We start from the raw sequence: 21,652 nt of genomic DNA, 5'->3' as shown, positions 1-21,652 counted from the left end.
GTGTGTGTGTGTGTGTGTGTGTGTGTGTGTGTGTGTGTGTGTGTGTGTGTGTGTGTAACGTGGTTTTTTTTTTAACGGTAGTTTTTGGTTCAAGAAAGAAGGCTGAGCATGTGTTTTTGTTCTGTCCCTCCTGAGAGGACAGTTATGTATTCCTTTGTGAAGGCTTAGAAATGATGCAGTAAGAGCGCAGGAAGGAGGTGAACATCGGAGGATGAGGGGATTGTGTATCTTCCTGAGGATACACAGGAGATGGAGGAGGGATGCCTGGCAGAGAGTGGAGGAAGCTGCAGCCTGGAATATGAGTGGAGAGAGTGCCCAGAGGCAGGCGCCCTGCACCCCCTCACCCCCACGGAAGCCCAAAGAAGCTTCGGCTTTGAGGCAGTCTCCTGGGGGCAGGAGTGGGAAGGAGGGAAGGGGAATAAGGAAGTACTGTATATAAACCACTCAGCAGCCCTTTCCCGCCCTGGCACACACATGCAGCCGAGCACCTATCCCAGGGTGGAAACTCACGGTCTTTTTCAAGAAAGTAAACAACCTGGAGAGACCTAGAGTGGCTCATGTGGGTGTCGCATCTGAGAACAGGTCCTTCTTCCGGCATTGCTGTGTGCCCCAATACTGCCACGCTCGACCTTCACCCGAGTGGGCCCCCCGCCCAGTCAGCCTTTCGATTCTGTCGTTCTTAAGTGTGGTTGGAAAAACAGAACTATAGTTCTGAGAGAAACAAAAATGACCCTGGGACCGGAAGAGAAAGTTTAAAAGTATTCACAGGGCCGGCCCAGTGGCGCGATGGTTAAGAGTTGGCTTGGGACACCAGCTCTGAGCACCAGGGCCCTGGTTTGGATCCCATATGAGGGCCAGTGATACTGCGCCCTCTACACCTAACATGGTGAACAACAGCTCGACCTGAAGCTGGGCTGCCGTGAGTCGCCAGTGGTGGCGGAGGCTGCAGCCGTTGCTGCAGTGGGCTGCCATGAGCTACCGAGAGTGGCTGGCAGCCGGTGTGAGCTGCCAAGAGCCGCCATGAGCGGCCGTCCAGAAGCCGGCGACTGATCTGCCTCACCCTGGAAGAGCGCAATGTTAATATCAACATGGGCCAGTGAAGCAACGTCCTCCACAACTAGACTAAAGAACAAAAAAGGACAGTAACTTGTCTGTTCCCCTTCCCCAATTCCCCAATAAAATCTTTAAAAAAAAAAATTAGTATTCACAGAGATGAGAGAAGTTGTGTCTATAAAAACAGGATGACATGAGAGTCAAGGTTATATTAAACTATAGTTACATTATATTTAACTATAATAGGTTAAATGGAAATATCATCTTTAAAGTATTATTTATGTGGTAAGATGTCACATAAGATTTGCCATTTTAACCACTTTAAGTGTACAATTCAGTGACATGAAGTACATCCACAATGTTGTGCAACCATCACCACCAGTTCCACCCCAAACAGAAATTCTGTGCCTGTTAAGAAATAGCCTCTCAGCCCCCTCTCCCTGGAGACATAATTTTTGACAAGAAATTCATTAGAAGGGTGAAAGATCGGCTGCCCTGCCCTAGAATGACAAGAGATAAAAATATGGAAGGAAAGATGAGAGAGAGGATCAGTTCAGGAATTTCAGCATCTGATTAACAGAAAGTGAAGGAGAGGAAATTAGTGTTATAAATAACATTACAAGACTGTGTCTAGCCGAAGAGCACATTTTCCAGATTGAAAAGGCCCACTGAATGTCTAGCACAGTGAATAAAAAAGACCTGCACCCACCCACACAGTGCAATTTCGGAAACATAGATGACCCAAAAAGCTTCCAGAAGGAAAATAAGCTCACTTGTAATTCAGACTGGCAGTAAATCAAATTAGCAGTTTCCTTACCAGCTCTGAATGTTAGGTGACAGTGGAAGGAAGACTTTCAAAGTTCTGAAAGAAAGTAATTTTCAGGGTAGAATTCTTTGCCAAGCCAAACTATCAGTGACAGGTGAGGCAGAAGAAAGCTAGTAAACATGAAAAGTCGCAGAAAGGTTACCCCGTGCATCCTTTCTTGGGTTGCCGCAGGAGGCTGTACCCAAGTAGAGTAAGTGAGGAAACCAAGACAGAGCACTGGAATCCAAAACACAGTGGTTCGTACCCATGAGAACAGCAGAAGGCAGGCTCGAGCCGAAAGAGCTCTGAAGCCCTACTGACGAGCATTTTGGGTTATTTTATTTATGGCCTTGGTTGTTGTAAGTTGCCGGTACTAGCTAATGTCATAACTGCAATATTTGCCATAATAAAAAGGGAGACAAGGCGACATTAATTTGCTGGGGGGTTTTTTGTGTGTTAATTGAAATTGTCAAACATACACAAAAATAGACTCAAATAATAAATCCCCAGGTACCCATCACATAGCTTAATTAATTAACAATGTGCTAATCTTTTTTATCTCCTCTACGTGTTGTTTTTTTTTTTGCCAGCATTTTAAAGCATCATGTCATCCCACTTCTAAATACTTCAGTTTGCATCTCTGATAAGGACATCAATTTCATATAACCACCATGCTCTTATCAGACCTGACAAAAAGTTCTTCCTTCATATCATCCCACATCCAGTACACAGTTCTCCAGTTGACTAAAAAATATCTTTATAAAGTCAATTTGTTCAAATCAAGAGTCAAACGAGGTACCATCTTGTCATCTCTGGTTTGTTTTCTCCTCCCAGGCCATGAGTGCAGCGGTGTGCTTTATGATTGATGGTAGGTACATACCTGTCTCTGCTTTCAGCCATTGCTCTTTACAATTTGCTATGTTTATTCCTAAATGATCAATGTGTTGTCATGAGCAACACAGAGACTGTATTAAGCTTTGTGCCCTGTCTGGACCCTCTGCCATCTTAACTAGCTATTTCTGGTATTTTTCAAGTTCTAGTTTTCCCACTTGTCCGTAGTAGGGCCTGGGCACCTTTCTGTGCCTCCCTGACTACGGAATGATAACTGGTCCCTGTCTCAAAGTGGGCTTTGAGGATTAAATGGGGGAGGGTGTTTGCAAAGCACCCAACAGCATCTGTGTAGTGTTTGTTAAATAAATATTTGACCTTCCAAGACCTTCTTAGGGTAGGCAACTAATTTGCCACCCCACAGGGCATGCTAAAATCAACATTCACAGTCAGATGAGTCTTGATGTTTTTTTCACCTTAAATATAGCTAATTTTGATTCTTCTGTTTCTCTTCTGTTTGGGGGATGGGTCGGTGGGGAGATCTGATCATTGAATTGTTTCATCTCCCAGATACAGTAAAAGTTGAATTCTAATTGTTAATTCAGTCAAGATGGTAACATTGTGCTTAAGGCAGTAACGTGAATATTGACTCTTTAACACAGTATAACACTGACTGGTATTTTTAAAATTTCTTTAGCCTCGGTGCAGCCTACGTTGGATTTTTGCCGAAGACTGGACAGCATTGTTGGGCCGCAGCTCACAGTGCTGGCGTCTGACATTTGTGAGCAATTTAACATCAACAAGAGAGCATCTGGGTTTGTACTTTGCTTCCTGCTTACTTTCAAGCATCCAACTAGTTTTAGAGGACTAAGTAAGTGTGGTTTTTACCTAAGAACACGGGCAGTATTGGCGTTGGTGTTCTCTGAAACCAGAGAGTGGCAGCGTGCTGTTCACTCCCGTCTGAAAAGCTTCCTGGGGAACTGGTCCTGGGTTTCCTGCCTCACATTGACGGTTGGGGCTGCGTCTCCCATTAATGCAGTCGCTCGCTCTCCCCAGGCTGTGGCATAAACATATGCGCTTAGGTGTGCTAGCTATGCTGTGAACTTGGCCTTGTGCCACTTTACATCCCACTCGACCAGCTCAGACTGCAGTTCACCCTGGCGGTAGTAACCAGCAGGGCTTGCTTTGCAGAGGCTGGAAGCACTTTGCCTTGTTGTGTGAAGTAGGCTATGCTGGAAGCCATGAGGGCGTTGGTACCAAGTCTGGCAGCTTGATCAGGGCCGAGCATCAGGAGACTCAAGGTTAAGCTGATCTTGGTTCTAAGAACTCTGAAAAGTCTCCGAACTTCTTTCTACTCTCTTCACAAAGTAAAATGGAATTACTGTAAAGTTCAAGTCTAGATGGACACACAGTACATCTTTTATTGAGAAATAAAAGCCCCCTTCGTATGGACTTCCCATGTGATTGAGAAGTTACTAAAACACTGAATTTATGTAGACACTTGTTTTGTAGTGATGATTCATTATATTAGTGTATGGTCTTGTTGGAGTGCCAGCCCATAGCGAGGTCCCAGTGCAAGTACATTAGGTTCTGTGTGTGGCTGTTGCTGTTGGCAGCTTTCTTCGTTTTGAAAAAGATACTACCAAGGACAGTGCCTGACCAACTTACAGCTTCACAGTGCTGCTTATTAATCTTTTTATTTTTATTTAATTTTTTTTACCATGAAACTGCCCGATTTTCTGTTTTGGAAGGAGGCAGTGAGTTGCATCTGTTTTGGGTCATGCGTGTTATGAGTAGAGAGTAATAAAGTGTGGTTACCTGCGTCCCCAGGCCCCGGGAGATTACTGGGTGTTAGCTGTTCTGTCTGTGCTTTCGGTAGGTGTGATGGGTTTCAGGTAACACATCAACAGCTATCCAGAGGTAAACTTGCTGTCCAGCACCTTAAGTTTTTTCTTTTTTGAGAGTAATTTATGTTCTTAATTTTTAGTCAGAAATATAAATATTGGAAATTACCCAGACAACTAAATTTACAACTCTTTCCAAACATCGTTTAAAATTTTTCATCTTTCTAGTTTTTCTTGTAATTATACTTCTCTTAGTTTCAGAGCCCTACTAAAGAAATTCCGGTTTTATAAGAATTCTCTTTTCGTTTTCCTGGAAACTGAATCATCCACATTCTTTCTTTGCCTAGATCTAAAGTATTACAGTAGTAACCCACTTATCCGGAGGTCGGATTTCCAGTACCCTCAGCCCTCCTGAACATGGCTGCGAGCCCTGAGCCCCGCAGTGGTAGGGCCACTCAGGCTGTCACCCAGACCCCATACTGTGACTTCAGTAAAGGCACAGTGAGAGGTGAGGCCTCGAGGGGAGGCCCTGGGAGCCCATGGCCAAGCTGTCTGCGTGGTTCCCTGAGGAGTTGCAGGCTCTGACCCAGGAGGCCCAGTCATTCAAAATCACAAAAGCTGTATCCCAATTAAAATAGTCATTTCACTTGGGCAGAAAAGGCTACTATGGTTTAGAATGATCTCCATTTAGGATGATGAAATGCTTTGTTACTTCCAGTTCTGTGGCACATTAAATATATGGAATGCATTCGTTTCCCAATACTGTAGGATCAATAAGATGTTACTCGTCTAAAACGGGTCGGCAGACTTCCACAATGGACCAAATAATAAGTATTTTAGACCTTGTGGACTGTGTCTGTTGCAACTACTCAACTATTGTTTAAGTGTGAAAGCAGCCATAGACAGCACATAAACATATGTGTGTGGCAGTTCCAGGAAAACTTTAGAAAAACAGGGCCAGGTGTGGTCCCCAGGCCAGAGTTTGCTGACCCTTCCACTAGATGATAAATGGCCTGGACTGATTAAGTTTGCATTTAAAAAAACTTCATGGAATAACCAAGTGATTGCCATTTATAAAACATTATACTTTTGAGAAAATTATCACAAAATGGTTAAAATATTTTTTATTTTTAAAAAATTTACTTCAGCTCTCTGGAAAATTCCATCATATTGAATACCGCACGAATATCAAGTAAGTTACTGATGAATGAGGAGCCTGTTACATTTAATAGATTCTTGATTTGAAGGCCCAACCACTGCAAGTACAAGGTTTAGCCTGGAGGATTTCAAGTGTTAACAATGTCGTTACATAGTTTGGATAACTATTCTTTCAGAATGTTACTATTTTAATATGTTTTCACAGGTCTGAAAAAGAACCCCAGTTTAAGTTTATCTACTTCAACCATATGAACTTAGCAGAGAAAAGTACAATTCACATGAGGAAAACACCCAGTGCATCGCTTATATCAGTCCACCCGGATTTAATGAAGATTCTGGGTGACATCAACAGTGATTTTACTAGGTAATTCTGGCCACCTCTCAAATTAGGTGCCCCTTTGGTAATAAGAGAAGAGACATTAAGAATCATCTTCCAAACCATGTGACCCAGAGCCCCTTAGGAGGGGCTCACGCTTGACCGCCTTGCTGGAGGCCACTTCCAAACAGATCATTAAGCCCAGAAGTCACTGGTCACTCACACGTGACTCCCTGCACTTTTTAAATGATTAAAGCTTCCTGGTTTTGTTTTAGATTTTTTTCACAATGTGGCTGTATTTATAATAAACTACTGCATTTTGAAACCCTTGTCTTACAGAGTGGATGAAGATGAAGAAATCATCGTGAAAGCGCTGAGTGATTATTGGGTTGTTGGGAAAAAGTCTGACCAGCGGGAGCTATATGTTATTTTGAATCAAAAAAATGCAAACCTGATTGAAGTAAATGGTAAATAGGATTTGGTATTTGAGCAGAATTTTAACGCTACTAATGTTTAAAAACTGTCTTTTCAGTCTACTAAGAAACATACTAAACAGAATGTTGTGACTGCTGAGATTTTAAGCAGATGCCCCTGTTGCTTAAAGGAAACCACCATGTGATCCATTCTGTGTCTGTCTCTAGCTTAGTTCCTCGACAAGTATGTGAAAAACTTTCCTGTATCACAGGAAACTTGGAAATGGCCAAAATAAAATTAGTTTTTACTGTGCTAAAGGGAAAAAAGTCCCATAAGTTTATACACTGTGTATAAAAAGGCCATTTTTATTTCCTGGACTAAGATTACACATTTTGGTGCAGAGTGGCCAGGTTCATATGACAGTTTACAGCCATGTCTGTCTGTCTGCACAAGCAAGTAATGATGTAGACGTTTCCTTCTCCTTTCCTCTGCACATGTGACCCGAACAGCTGCTTTGACTGATCTGATGTTTGTTGCCCTGGAGGAAAGGGTAGTGTCACCTTCAGGGCATCGGGCTCCTTTGCTGCTCTGCAAGGAGTGGACAGTTGGGGGCATGCACCCCAAGTGCCACCTGTATGAAAAGTTAGGGGTTTTTTTCTGCATGGATCTTCTAGGGCATATTAAATTTCTTTTTTGTTAATATTTATGTTACTAGTTGTGTGTGTCAGAAACATCAGGAAAGACATGCCTCGTTACAATGGGAATTGTGTCGAGATAACGATGCCTGTATGGAGCACTGATCTCCAGTTCAAGGTTGTAGCCCGAGTTTGTTTCACGGCATCAGATTTCTCAGGATTTTAGAAGCTGGGCTCCTAACCCCCAAACCTGGAGGTGCCTTAGGCACCTTGGGTGCTGGCTTTGGGCTTTCTCAGACCCACTAAGGCAGTGTTTGTCTGTGTCACATAGTATGAAGTCTTTTTTTTTTTTTTTTAAGATTTTTATTGGGGAATTGGGGGGATGGGAACAATGCTGGGGAATTGGGGGAAGGGGAACAGACAAGTTGCTGTCGTTTTGTTCTTCAGTCTAGTTGTGGAGGACATTGCTTCACTGGCCCAAGTTGGCACCATCATTGCGCTCTTCCCAGGTGAGGCAGATCAGTCGCCGGCTGCTGGACGGCCGCTCATTGCGGCTGCTGGCTACGCCCGGTAGCGCATGGCAGCCCACTGCAGCAGGGGCTGCAGCCTATGCCGTCGCCGGCGACTCACGGCAGCCCAGCTCCAGGTTGAGCTGTTGTTCAGCATCTTAGCTGTAGAGGGCAGTGTCACTGGCCCTCATATGTGGGATCCGAACCGGGGCCCTCTGGTGTCCTAAGCCAGTTCTTAACCATCGCGCCTCTCAGCCGGCCCAGTATGAAGTCTTGTGGGTATGTTAGACTTTGCTTTCTCTCCGCTTATTAACATTTCTTACCTAGGCTTCTGAGATTGAAGGTCACAATTAATGCAGACAATGTATTTATTCCCAACTTTATTCAGAAGAATTTAAGGTATCTGATATGTATCATGCAACCTTTAAGTAAAAATCACTATTCCGTACTCACTGTTTTCTGTTCTTTTTGCAGAAGAGGTAAAGAAACTTTGTGCAACGCAGTTCAATAACATATTCTTCTTGGACTGACATCACCCAAACATCTTTTAAAAAGCAACTCAGCAAGCGTTCCGTTTACCACTGCAGATTATTGGTCATATTATTGACTGGATTAATGACAATAGTAAAGCAATACTTGCTTTGAAGAATCAAATTTCTACTCAGTCTTATGATCCCCTGAAGTTTTTAGATTTTAAATATTTATGTGGAATTAATCCAAGGTAGTCGGTTACATCTCTGTCATTCCATTCTTTTGACATTATGTGAATATTTTACCAGAAAAATCAGACTAATAAATTGTTAAGAGTTTTTAAAATCCTGGCTTTGCATTGAGTCTCTGTCCCGTTGCCTGATTGTAAACCGCTGGCCAGTGGGTCCCTGGCTCGTCCTCGGGGTATTCCAGCAGCTAGAGCTTCTCAGAGTTGGGGTCCCTTCCTTGGTCACTCAACCTGAAGCGGTGAACTAAGGGATTCGCACGAAGTAATTAATTGCTAGACTCAGGTTTTCTCTTGAATACTAACGTGATGTTTACACCACGTATAATAACACAGAGAACTTAATGAAAGTGCCCAGTGTGGTCTAAACACAAAGCATTCTCCACTTGTCGTGTAGAAGTCCCAGCAGCCACACTCTGCATGCAGGTTCACAGCTGAGGCGGAGCCTGGCTGAATTTTATTTAACTTAACCTACCTTCTAGTGGTCTGGACAGCCCAGAGTTTGGGTAGAAACTAGCCAGGCATGGTCTGGGGACACTGGTGCTACCCCGGCCCTCATGGGCTCCCCAGGTCGCCTTCGCCTGGCCTGTGTGAGCTGCTGAGTTAGGGAGGAGACACGAAGGACTTCTCATCAATGAGTAGTATTTTCCTTGTCACCGTCTTACACAATTCAGTTTCCACTCTGATTTCCTCTTGAGCCAGGAGTCACATAAGACTGTGTTAGTTTCCAATGATGTTAGGCTTTCTTGATGGTGTGCGTTCACTGCTGTCTCAGTAATCTCGATCATCGTGGTCTCTGATGTATCATTTGGAATTGTTGCACTTTTCAACCTAAAATGTAGCCAGTGTTTATTGTCTGTTACATTCTGGTTTCTAACTATGTTAGTTCAGACATAGTTGAGTCCCTTAAATTGTCTATATTCTTCCTACATGTTGGTCTTCCTGATCTGTTTCTTCCATCGTTACAGTTTTCTTCTGTCCTGTCAGCTTTTGCAAGGTTAGTATGTAAGATGTACACGAGTCATGCATCTGTGCTTCTTGGTCCTTTTATTAATTTTGACCTGTATTATGGAGATGTTTGCTTTAAATTTTGTTCCATCTGCCTTTGATACGCTTGCTATTCTGGTCATCTTGATTAGATTTTCCTTGTATACCTTAATCCATATCTTAATTTTCTTCCTTTCTGTATGGTTTTCTTGAAAGTGTTTCCTTTGTAAAGAGTCACATTGAAGTGAATCTTGATTTTTTAATCCAGTCTGTCCTGGGGGTGGGGCGAGGGGTGAGTTTAACCTGTTACGTTGGTGATCGCAGTATCTTTGCACTTTTCCCCACCAGCTTTTGTTTTCTGTTTCCATCCTTTTTCTTGTTGTTTTCCTGTTTCCCAGGCTTATGTTGGATGAGTTCCCTTCCTTCTGCTAGTATGGAAGCTGCCGATTGTATTTTTATGCCTTTTGTGGTTACTCTTAAATTTTCACACAGATTATTAGCTCTAATACATTCTAACAGGCAGACAGTGTTCACTGCACCGCCGACTGCGCTCCGGCTGCTGTTCTTGGCCTTTGATTCTGCAGTATTGTCTGCAGGGCCGTGGGACTCGGTGGGATGGAACCAGGGAAGGAGCCACATCAGAGGCGCAGGTAAAGGACAGGTAGGACTTGGATACAGGGCGGGTACAAGGACAAAGGAGCTGTTTGCGGGGAGAGGGACCCAGAGAAATGTTTAAATAGCTTCATCCTCTCCCCATGGCTTTCTGATCAGTTTTATCAGAGCCTAAACTTAATCACCCGTACTTTACTTGGACTTTTTAAAAATCATATTGAAAGCACACTCACCGAATACCCACATACATGTGTTTTCATTCAGCTCAGTCTTCAAAACGCAGGCATTTCAGTGAGCCAACCTTAGAAGAAACCGGAAACACAGGAGGTGGTATTTCAAAAACACTAAGACAAGAAGTCAAACACGAACGATTTTACTGTCAGGAAATTGTTACAGTGCTTCGGTTCTAAACGCCTTCTACATTGGCTTGTCCTTGGAGTTTACTTACAAATCCCTTGACCTCTACTTTTTCTTTTTCTTACTCGAGATGGGTTTGGATTGGAACACCACTGTTTCCTCTTTCGGGGGGCTTGACATGAAATGCGAGGATGGGGTGTCCACCGGTCCCTTAATCACAGTGATGTCGACCTCGTAGTCTAGTCTTTTGACCTCTTCCTCTCTCAAGCTATCCAGCCTAACACAAGAAGCAAACACAAGAAGGTATTTTTGCTTTGTATTTTCAAAACCAGTTTTTCTGCTGTGTATGGTGTAAAGTACTCCATACCTGGATTTCAACAGTTTTTGTAAACAAGACTGTAAATTACCCTCCCTTTGCCTGAAATAAAAAGTGATGCCATATCTAAACAATCGAAAGCGAAATTTTCATATGACTAAAGTGACTTGTGAACCACTTCTCTCTGTAGCAACTTAGCAGCTAGTAAGTAGCCTTTTTACATCCTCCTTAGTCTTTTTCCTTAAGTACAATTTAATGCTTTCTTCAACAGACCAGCAGGCTGGAGATGCATGTTACAAAAAGCAGGCATTTGCACTCAGAACTAACATGTCTGTATAGAACTGAGCCCGGATGGTGGTTCTAGAAAGGTAAGTGCAGCCCTGACTGGGTGCTCACCATGTGCCAGGCCTGGTTCTAGGTGCCTTGCAAACATTAGCTTACGCCATCCTCACAACAGTCCTTTGGGGGGTTATCTCCAGCTTCCAGATGAGGAAACTGAGGCACAGAGTGATGGACCCTGCCCAAGGTCAGCCAAGTGTTTAATAGTGGGGCTGGGATTTAAACCTGGGCAGTCTAGATCTGTGGCCACTCAGCCACTCCGTCACAGTGCCTCGTCATGGGAGGCTTGGGACACAGACGTCATCACCACCTTAGACAACCAGGCAGGTGGCCCACAGGCAGGATTCTTCCGGGCAGCTACAGATTCTTGGTACCACATGAGGACACGCCACCCTTAGGAAGTTGGATCCTTTTAATGAAGGCATTTGGTTCTGAAGCTTCTGGCAGCTCCAGACAACAGGAGAGAGAGAGAACTGAGCTCATGCAGGAGAAACGGAGCCGAGAGGCCTTATTAAGTTACCTTGCTTCCAGTTCCTCATTTTCAATCGTCCTCTGTTTGGCCATCGCTGCAAGATGTAACCTATTTTCCTTTACTTTCTCCTTGAGAATTTCTTCATGTTTGTGTGCTTGGAAGAATGTGTTCACAAAAAAGATACACATATTACTGACCCACATGTTGAGCTTTTCATTCCCTTCCTCCTTGGATTTTTCTTTTTTCTCTGGAAGAAAGTTTCATTAAAATGAGCATTCATACAGTTCTGCAGTAATTTGCGAGTGTGTGTGTTCATATTCCTGTTCTGCCACTTCCCGTGGTTCCTCGTACCCCGGGAGATGGGGAGACACGGCTCCTCAGGCCACAAGGGTCCCTGTGGCTGGAATGCTGCAGTGACTACCTGGGTGGCAGTAGAGCACAGCTATGATTGGCAGCACTGCCTGTGAGTCTCCTGATACCGGTACTTTTGTTGTAAATCGTTTTTGCTTTTCTAAAATTAAACTTTTAGAAAATTTGCAACACTTCCATGTTTCAAGGGAAGAAACCTTGTTTTTTGCTTACATTGTTTTAAAGGCAGTTTTCATTATGGAAATAGTTAAAAGAGGATTTTAACTCTGAATTGAATAAGAAGGGAAGTACTTTCCTTTGCATCCTGTTTACATTCTAACTCCATGCCGGTTCATAGCAGTGGGTGCTTGGTCCCTAGCTACTGTTTTTTGCTGTCACAGTGACACCTTGTCATAGAATAAGGCTGTATGTGTAATTTTGGGTTTTTTGGTTTTGCTGTACTGTCTTTATGGGGGAATCTAGGGAGATGCGAAAACCTACACCAGTTCCATCTCCATCTTCCCAGAATTCTCTCTCTGGGTGGTTTTCACGTCTCAGTTGAGAAACAGTTGGTCTGTTATTTTCATTTTTTTGTTACCAAGTTTTCATATCTTGGTTATACTAATGTTAAATGAACTGAAAGGTTTATCTTATTTTATGCTTTGGATTTTAAAAATATATAAGAATAATTCTTATATTAGTGCTTCCTTAAACTTTTTAATGAACTTGCTCATAAAACTAAATTTGGGGGAATAATTTTTTTTTACTTTTTTCTCCCATGATTATTCAGATTTTCTATATTTTCTCGAGTCTACTTTTGTTATTAATATCTTCCTAGATAAATAATTTCAAAATTTTCAATTTATTAGATTAGCAGTGTATATATAACATTCTCTTATTATACTTAGAAAAATCTTATCTGGTTACTTTTTCCTTCCTAGTTAGTATATATGTGTTTATCACTTTTATTCTGACTATACTAGGTTGAGGATACCTATTTTATCTTTTTACTTAAAGAATCAGCTTTTTTTTTTTTTAAGATTTTATTGGGGAATTGGGAAAGGGGAATAGACAAGTTGCTGTCCTTTTGTTCTTCAGTCTAGTTGTGGAGGACGTCGCTTCACTGGCCCATGTTGGTATTATCATTGCGCTCATCCCGGGTGAGGCAGATCGGTTGCCGGCCACTGGACGGCGGCTCACAGCAGCTCATGAAAGCTCACGCCCACTGTCAGCCAGCCCCACTGCAGCCTACGCCATCGCCGGGACTCACGGCAGCCCAGCTCCAGGTGGAGCTGTTGTTCACCATCTTAGCTGTAGAGAGCGCAGCGTCACTGGCCCTCATGTGGGATTTGAACCGGGCCCTGCTGCTCAAAGCTGGTGTCCCAAGCTAACTCCTAACCAATGTGCCACTCGGCCAGCCCAATGAATCAGCTTTTACAATGATCATTTTTAGTACTATTTTTGTGAGTTTATTTTTTTTAATGCCTTCGTCCTGCTCTCCTTGTATTTTAATTCTTTCCTTCTACCCTTCTGGGGTGAATGTCTGGGTTACTATACTTGCTTGTTTAACATTGAAAACATTTAATACTATATAAATTTTCTCTGGTTATAATTTTGACCATATCTCGTAGGTAATATTTAAGGTATTTCAGTTTTCTAAGTATTCTCAGAAACGCAATTTGATTTCTCTAAGAATTATTTAGAATAGAGGACTTCACTTATGGTGGGGCTTCTTGTTTGTTTTTGCTTTTAATTTCCACGTAGTTGGAAGATACTGTACTTTTCAAATCAACACCCCTGCTTCTTCTTGCATAAGACAACCCTGAGGCACTGGCTGAGCCCAGCAGGAGAGGGGTGAAACTGGAAGCCAGTGCGGACAGGGCTGAGGCATCAACTGAGAGCTCAGGAAATGGAATCAGCAGACAGAATGCTAGAGGGATTTTACTAGGGAAAAGGAGAATATTAAAAGGAATATGAGGACTTGAATAGGGTTTATTTGTTGTTGTTTTTAACTTGAGCATCTTTAAAAACCAAAGTGAGACTCCAGAGAAAGAGAAGTTGACTGTGTAAGGATATAGTCAATGTAACAGGCTTGGGAGATGGATGTGTGGGGCCCACGTGGCGGGACAGCTGTCCTGACAGACTGATTCAGCTCAGTAAGATCATGCCTTGAAAGGGAACTCCAAGAGAAATGTCATCACCAACATGGTGACATAGGTCATTCTTCACCTCCCCTCACAAGAAGAACCAACGAACTATTCATGGACAAGACACCACTGAGAGATTCCTAGGCCCTGGGGGTGAGGCTGAAGCACCCCTCTGCACCGCAGAGAACAAGACAGACCACATTGAAAAGCGGGGCAGCTACACACTGACCACACCGCCCCTCTCCCAGGCCGCACCGCACCACGCCAAGAGGTCTCCCCTGAGCCCACAGTTTCCCCCAGGAGAAAAAGAGAGCCCAGGGTGGACAGCAGCCCCCCAACATTGTGGTTACTTCTTGGGAGCCCCCACTCCAGTTTCCTCAGGGGAATGCTAAAGGGAATTCTTTGAGTGGAAGTAAAAAGATGCTACTTAACATCATAAAAACGTAAGAAGATAGTGTAAAACTCACTGGTGATGGTTATACACAAAATTAGATTCCATAATATAGTAATGGTGGTGTGTAATTCACTTGCATCTCTAGTTCAAAAGTTAAAAAGCATAGTAAAAATAACCACAATTATAGTAATCTGTTATTAGTTACACAATATAAAATATATATATAAAAATATAAATGTAGCAACATCAATAACCTGAAGTGTGAGGGGCAGAATAACTAAGTGTAAAGTTTAGGCATTCTGTTGAAGTTATCAGTTTAAAATAAGGTGTTAGAATTTTAAGCTATTTTATGTAAGCCTTATGGTAACTGCAAGGGAAAAACCTGTGGTAATAACACAAAAGAACATTAAAAAGTCAAAGCATACTGATACCAAAAGACATCAAAACATGAAAAAAAACAGCAGGATAAGTAACAAGGACAAATGGATGTACAGAACAGCCAGAAAACAATGAACAAAACCAATTTCAAGCCCTTACCTATCAATAATTAAATGTAAATGGATTAAATTCCCTAATCAAAAGACACATAATGGCTGTATGGATAAAAAGACAAGATCCCACAATGCTGCCTATGAGAACTCACTTCAGCCTTAAAGACACACAGATTGACAGTGATACTTCAAGCAAATGGTAAACCAAAAAGAAGCCAGGGTATCTCTAACTAATGTCAGACAAAATAGAATTTAAACTAAAAATGGTAAAAAGAGGCAGAGGTCATATAATGATAAAGGAGTCAATCCATCAATAAGATACAACAGTTAAGTGCTGAATGGTAAATATGAAAGTTGTTAAGAGTGTACATCCTAAGAGTCCCCATCACAAAGCAGTCATTTCATGATATAAGTCATGTTGTCCATACAGCACTGCAAGTCAGTTACCTCTCAATAAAACTGGAAGGAAACCCCTCCAAAAAAACCCAACTCAGTAAGATCGTGCCCTGAAAGTGAATCTGTCAAGCCAGGAGACAGAATTGGAAGCAGCAATAGCAGCCTATTTTTTTTTTTAAAGGTGGTTGTACATTTTTATAAACTGTCATTTATAAGCAACAGTTTGTAAGAATTAGATACTCACCATTTTGAGATAAAAAAAAGGTTAGTTCTTTTCCTGGAGATTTAAAATTCACTTTGGAAATTCTTTCATCACTTGGCGCCTTCCTCATCTTGGGCTTTAATGTTGAAAACAATAAAGCAAAATATTATCTTTGCATCATGACAGACTAAAACTCATTTTCTACATTAAGAATAATTAGATTGTTAATGAGGCTATTTTCTTTAAGCTAATTTGACTATTTTTAGCCTGTATAAAATATTGATATTTATACTAAGGAAATGAATAACAGTGATTGTCTACCGAAAGGCTCCTCCCCAAGAAACCAAAGATCTGAGAAAGTATTTATTATACATGTACATTCATGTTAATAGCTTCATTACCATAAATACGTGGTATACGCCCACATTTCTGTCTCCAGCTAAATCTCACCCTTCAACTCCAGGCTTGTGTGTTGGCTTGCCACTTGCTGTCACTACTTGGATGTCTAATCAGGCACCTTAAGCCTAATATGTCCAAAACCAACACCTTACTTTTGCCCCCAAACTCACCTCCCCCCACCCTCGTCTTCCCCTTCACAGTAAACAGTAGCTCTGTTCTTTAGGCCCCAAATCCTGGAATCACCTTTGCCTTCTCTTCCCCCGTCAAACGCCACAGCCTTCAAAATACCTTTAGCTAATTCCCAGCGCTTCCTGACCGGTTGGTCAGCAGTGAGGCCATAGTGAGCCTCGCCCCTCTGCTCAGGGGCCTCCCTCCCACCTCCCACCTCAGAATAAACGCCAGACCCTCACCGGGCAAGATGCCCTCCAGGCCGGGCTGCGTCTTCCCCAGCCACGTCGGCCTGGCTACCCCTCACTGCTACACTGTTCTCTCAACAACCCAAACATGCCCCCACCTCGGGACTTCCAGAACAGTTTCCTCCAGACAGTTACATGGCTGCTTCCTCACTTCCTTTAGGTACGCTCAAATGTCCCTTCCTCAGGAGGCCCTCCCTAACTCCCCGGCCTGTCACCCACCCTCCACCGCCCACTTGTCATCCTGTCACTTCTTCAGAAACGTGAGGACGTGTGGCATTGGCCGGCGTGCAAAGTATGGAGCCATGGTTGCCCAGCTCCTCTGCTTACTAGCTCTGCAGCTATGGGCATGCCATTACCTTGTGCCTCAGGTCCCTCCTAGAGGGCATATGAGTGTCCAAAGCTTGTTTGGGGCATCATGTGAGCTAATGCCCAGGAGGTGCGTGGCCCTGGTAAACACCCCCGGAGTGTTAGCCTCTCCTGTTGTTCACCTGTTACCATCTCCCCGCCTCACTAGCATGTGGTCCCCAATGATGAGTTGTGTGTTCACCGCTAGACCCAGGCACATAGAAGAGCGCTCGTCACATAGTAGGCACGAGCAATGCTTGTCACTACAACCGTGTACTCTTTACGTGGCGCGTTGTAATTACAAACCTCTGATTTCCTGATTTTGCTAAAATCAAACAAGAGTGCTAACTTGCTTGAAGATGATTTGGCACTGCCATTGTGCCTGTCAGATCCCTGGCTGGTGACCGTGCTGGGACTCCTGTGCTGGGTGTTCAAGAAAGACAAACATAAGAGCATGCTGGTTTCCATGGAGATACACACACGTGCATGATTGTAACGAAGTATAACTTACAGTAAACTACACATAAAGTACACTATTTGATGAGATTCATCTGCACCTGTGAAACCATCACCTCAGTGAAGATGGGGAACATGCCCATTGCCCCCCAAAACTCCCTGTGCCACTCGGTAGTCCCTCTCCCCCTCCTCCGGCAAACACTGGCTGCTTTCTGTCCCTACAGGTTACTCTGCACCTTGTGGAATTGTGTGTGATTGGAACCACGCTAGTACATGCCCTGTTCTGTCTGGCTTCTCTCGCCCAGTGTGATGTTTAATTCATACACGCCGCTGCATATATCATGAGCCATTTCATTGCTAAGTCATACTCCAGTGTACAGCTATTATATGACTTGTTTATCTCAAGGACATTTGGAAGGCCTCGTTGAAAGCCAGACGTGAACTTGATTGGATGGTTTCTGAGGAGGGTCTCTAGACCAGAGTGTTCACACTCAGCTACTGGAGTCCGTGGTGTTGCCATCCCTAAAATCACAGATGAAGTTAAGGTGGACACTCATTTCCCTCAGAGCAGAGTCCCACAGCCAGGCTGGCCAGGGACCAGGCTCCCAGATGACCTAGAGAAGCTATCAGTCATCTCCTCTAATGGGAGGAGCCATATCTGGCTGATGGAGTGGACTGGGAGGGGCTGAAATTGAACACAGAAGCACACGAGGAGCCCAGGGCTTCATGATAAGAGTCTCTCCTTAGACAGTCAGGAGGCTGCTATAGGAGCAGCTCTGAGGAGCTTCCCAGCTGCGGGCTTCTGCTGGCCCCAACACACCCCCTGTGGCTCCAAATCAGAAACCCTTCAGACCCGCTAACCTGAAACCCCCACTCAAAACTGCGGTGTCTTGGCTGCCCTAGTGGCCGGATCCTCAGTCTACACTGGCACTGGCACTGCCCCTGCTCTCCGAGGTCTCGCGGGGAAGCCTAGTGCCTCACCCAGTGGGCAGGCCCCGTCCTCAGGGACCCACCGAGCCTCTTGTGCACACATAGGAGCTGTCCCTTGGCAAACCCAAATGATTCGCTCTGGGACAGGCTTTCCACCCTTGCGAACACTAGATCACATCACGAAACATTTCATAACAAAACACTCAGGTGTTCTAAGCTCATGGTCTGCCCAGGGTGCTGGCAGGCACTCTGACCTACATTATAGGATCTCCACTGTTGGCTAGGAGTCTATTTCCTGGCTCAGGACCAGGAAATACACTTTCCCTAACATTAAAAAAAAAACAAAACGAAAATGCGAAAAGAAGTCTTCAATTATTTCCTGAAGGGTTACAAAAGCCCAAGAGAGTTTTGATGACGATATAACCATTCCATGTGAAAACCATTCCTTGCTCTATAAATTCTAAGCTATTACTTGTTACCTGATTTGTTACCGTATAAGCGCTGCCATGTCTGTTTCCACACGAGTCATCATTTGGAAAATTTAAACAGGATTTAGTCATTTGGTCAGTAACAGAGATGAATGCGAAGCTTAAGAGAGCTTCAAAGAATTCCAGGAAAACCAGCTGAAATATAAGAAAATACAGTCTTATTCATTCTAACACATCTCTAGGTCAGTCCATGCTTCATCTTGGTGTTCGTTTCTACTCTCCAGAGAATACCACCTCTTCAGTGCTTAAGCATCGTGTCCTGGGTGAACACCAGTTTGCAATAAAATCTACAACACTTAAAAGATCTATCATGATACGTTCTATCATTAGATTTGTAAGTCATCTTTCTGTTTTGATGGAAACGTTTTATGTTAGTTAACTGAGGACAGTCATTTCCCAAAGTGTTGCCTTTTTTCTTAAACTAGGAAAGTGGCCCCTGTAAACCCAAGTGACAAGTGCCAGTGTCAACCACTGAGCAGGCGTGTCCCCCGACCCTCCATGGCCCCGACACATGGGCCTGGGGACTGCCTGCCCGTGGAGCTGGCTTGCTCAGACTTTGACCATCCACCTGTCATGTCTGTCTATCCTGAACCCAGGGCCCTTTGAGTCTGAGCTGGAACTGGCCGCTAATTTGACCAGAGGCTCTGGGCCGGCTGCTGCCTGCTGCCAGGGGTCTGCTCAGCAGCCCCATAGTGCCAGTGTCCCTGGTCTAACAGTTTCCTGAGACCTGCCCAAAGGTGGGTCTAGCTGGTAAATGAGTCATTTGCCTGCTGCAAGAAATGCTAAAAATGAAAGACACTTATATCTAATTCATTGGAGGAGTAGAGCAATTAGTGTCTTTGGGTATCTGACATGTGTACCACAGAAACATACATGTATTTAGTTACTAAATAAATTATCCCGATGAAATAGTATTGTAGTTTTATATTCTTTTGACTTTGTTCATCTCCTGACATCTGAAGTATTCTTTTTAATATTAATCTCTAGTTTTCCAATACGATCATGGACATAAATATGTAGTTTTATGTATTGAGACTAAATTCTTTTCAATCAAATTTTGGGTCTTGGTATCCAAGCCGAAACAAACAGCCTGAATTGGATCTATACCATTTGTGTCACCTCTTTACAAACCTCAAGTTCAAAGTTGCTGTCAATTCCATCATATATGAAAGGATTGTCCTCTGCTATGACCTCTACAAATTTGGTTGCTGTTAATTCTTTATTTATCATTTTAAAGTCCTGTAAAACAAAACAAAACAACTAATCAAACCATAACGGCCTATAATTACAGCTATATATACTTTAATGTGGATTTATATCAATACAACACTTGAAGAAAATGTACCAGAAAGGATTATCTTAAAAACACAATTTTGTACAGCATTCAGGATTAACATTGGTATTTACCTCTCTTCTCCTTCCCTAATCCCTCTGAAATAACAGTAAAGGCTGTTTTAGAGGCATAAACACAGGATGGAAAGGAGAGTAGATAGATGAGCCAGGTGGGAGACACCAACACGATTCTGGGAGTGGGAAAGTGTGTGACTGGTGGGCTTAGCGGCACAGAGGAGCAGAGAGCTCAGGGAGTCAGGAGGCAAGGCAAGTCAGGCGGTAGGAACGCGGGGAGGAGGCACCTCTGCAAGTAACACTGCAGGTAGGCTGAACACAGGAAGACTCGCTGAACGTCTAGGTGAAGGCCCTTTCCACACCTAAGCTGAAAACAGAAGGTTTACTCTCTGAGATACTAAACCAGAGAGCATATAAAATGAACTGGCAGGCTTATCCCTAACATATCAAAAATTACATTAAATATAAATGGTCTAAATACACCAATTAAAAGACAGATATTGCTGGTGGGAATATAAAATGGCTTGGCTACTCTGGAAAATAGTTAGCTTTGGAAAAAATAAGTACTTATTGTATAACCCAACAACAACAATGTAGGGCATTTTTCCCAGAGAAATGAAAACTATGTCGACAGAAAAACTTGTACACAATTGTTCATACTATATTCATTACAGCCACAAACTATAAACAACCCAGATGCCCATCAGCAGGTGAACAGATAACAAATCATCGTGGCACATCCATCAAAAGGAATGCTAACAGCAATAAAAAAAGAACTACTGATATGTGCAACAACATGGAAGTATCTCAAAATAATTATGCTGAGTAATGAAGCTACACAGAAAAAAAATGGAAAATCGGAAAAGAGATACAGAGGACCCAGCGTTATAAAATCGAAAATATTTTAGCTACAGTTGCAGATAGAAAAAATGTTCAGAAGGAATGATTAAAGAAGTAATAGTGGAAAAATATTTCAAAACTGAACAACAAACAACATCAATCCATAAATTCAAGTTAACAGATGCCAACTTGAAGACTCTTACTGACCAAAAATGAGAAAATTTGACCATCAAAAAAGAAATGATTGCAATGCACTGAAACACATCAAATATGTATAAATCCAAGAGCTAATGATATATTTTTTAAGCTCATCAGTCACCTTTGAAGAATTGCTAAGACATCAAATCATTATTCTGAAAATTAGTAGGAGAGGAAAATTGAACATTACCCCTCCTTTCCTGTATGGACTGTATTTCAGAGTAATTGCTAGGGTATCAAATCATTTTCTGAAAATTAATGAAAAGGAAAAAATCAAGCATTTATCCCTCTTTTCCTGTGTGGACTATATTTCAGAGTAGTCAAATAGCTGATGAGGTAAGCTTATTTAAATAGGATTCACAGCTAACAAATGCAGAAGGAATGACAGAATTAGAAAATTATTGTTGTGGGACCCTTAATGAAATAATGGATGTTAGCAACGAGCATCAGGGCTGCCCAACCACTAGAGAACGGTTTACAGGGAAGGTTTAATGGAGGAGCATGCTGCCATGATGCAATCCACTGGTCAATCTCAGCATCCCTGAACATTCCTGATGTGACACAACAGGAAGTACACAAGACCACCTGTGGCTTTGTCAGAGAAAAAAAAAATACCTGAATCTAATCAAGCCTCTCATTCTACCACTTCAACAGAAATATGGGGAAAGGGGAAAGAAACTCTGCGGAAGTAGCCAGCCAACACCAGATGTCTGCCCGATCTACAGAGACAAACAACCTCATTTCTTCAACAACAAAGGACCATGAAGAACGAAAGAAAAATCAATAGCTGTATAACATTCCATCCCAAAAAACCACACACTTTAAAAAAAATCTATTTTCTTATCATTAGACACTAGGCTATTGTCAGTTTTTCATATATATATATATATATATA

At 42.8% G+C, this 21,652-nt stretch overlaps 2 protein-coding genes across 7 annotated transcripts in view; one reads left to right on the top strand and one right to left on the bottom strand.

The window, feature by feature from the left end:
• The window catches only part of CCZ1 (CCZ1 vacuolar protein trafficking and biogenesis associated), an 18,197-nt gene extending 9,816 nt beyond the window's left edge, over nt 1-8,381 (top strand). The window contains exons 11-15 of the mRNA XM_019637445.1: nt 2,693-2,726; nt 3,384-3,501; nt 5,894-6,052; nt 6,344-6,471; nt 8,037-8,381. Of these exons, the coding sequence (XP_019492990.1) occupies nt 2,693-2,726; nt 3,384-3,501; nt 5,894-6,052; nt 6,344-6,471; nt 8,037-8,092 (495 nt within the window). The 3' untranslated portion in view covers nt 8,093-8,381. The remainder of the gene's footprint in view (nt 1-2,692; nt 2,727-3,383; nt 3,502-5,893; nt 6,053-6,343; nt 6,472-8,036) is intronic.
• An 869-nt stretch (nt 8,382-9,250) lies between these two features.
• RSPH10B (radial spoke head 10 homolog B) overlaps nt 9,251-21,652 on the bottom strand; it is a 30,954-nt gene continuing 18,552 nt past the window's right edge. For 3 of the 6 annotated variants that reach the window (XM_019637435.1, XM_019637441.1, XM_019637440.1), the window contains 7 exons: nt 19,504-19,611; nt 18,364-18,507; nt 16,805-16,921; nt 15,381-15,474; nt 11,409-11,607; nt 10,359-10,510; nt 9,251-10,177 (listed from right to left, as the gene is read on the bottom strand). In XM_019637435.1, the coding sequence (XP_019492980.1) occupies nt 10,149-10,177; nt 10,359-10,510; nt 11,409-11,607; nt 15,381-15,474; nt 16,805-16,921; nt 18,364-18,507; nt 19,504-19,611 (843 nt within the window). In that variant the 3' untranslated portion in view covers nt 9,251-10,148. Of the gene's footprint in view, nt 10,511-11,408; nt 11,608-15,380; nt 15,475-16,804; nt 16,922-18,363; nt 18,508-19,503; nt 19,612-21,652 lie in introns of all 6 variants that reach the window. The other 3 variants (XM_019637436.1, XM_019637438.1, XM_019637437.1) reach the window with 3 other exon arrangements.

The sequence above is a fragment of the Hipposideros armiger genome, unplaced genomic scaffold, assembly GCF_001890085.2.
Source record: "Hipposideros armiger isolate ML-2016 unplaced genomic scaffold, ASM189008v1 scaffold_33, whole genome shotgun sequence".
In the NCBI taxonomy this organism is placed as follows: domain Eukaryota; kingdom Metazoa; phylum Chordata; class Mammalia; order Chiroptera; family Hipposideridae; genus Hipposideros; species Hipposideros armiger.
This window is presented reverse-complemented; position numbering and strand designations above follow the sequence as displayed.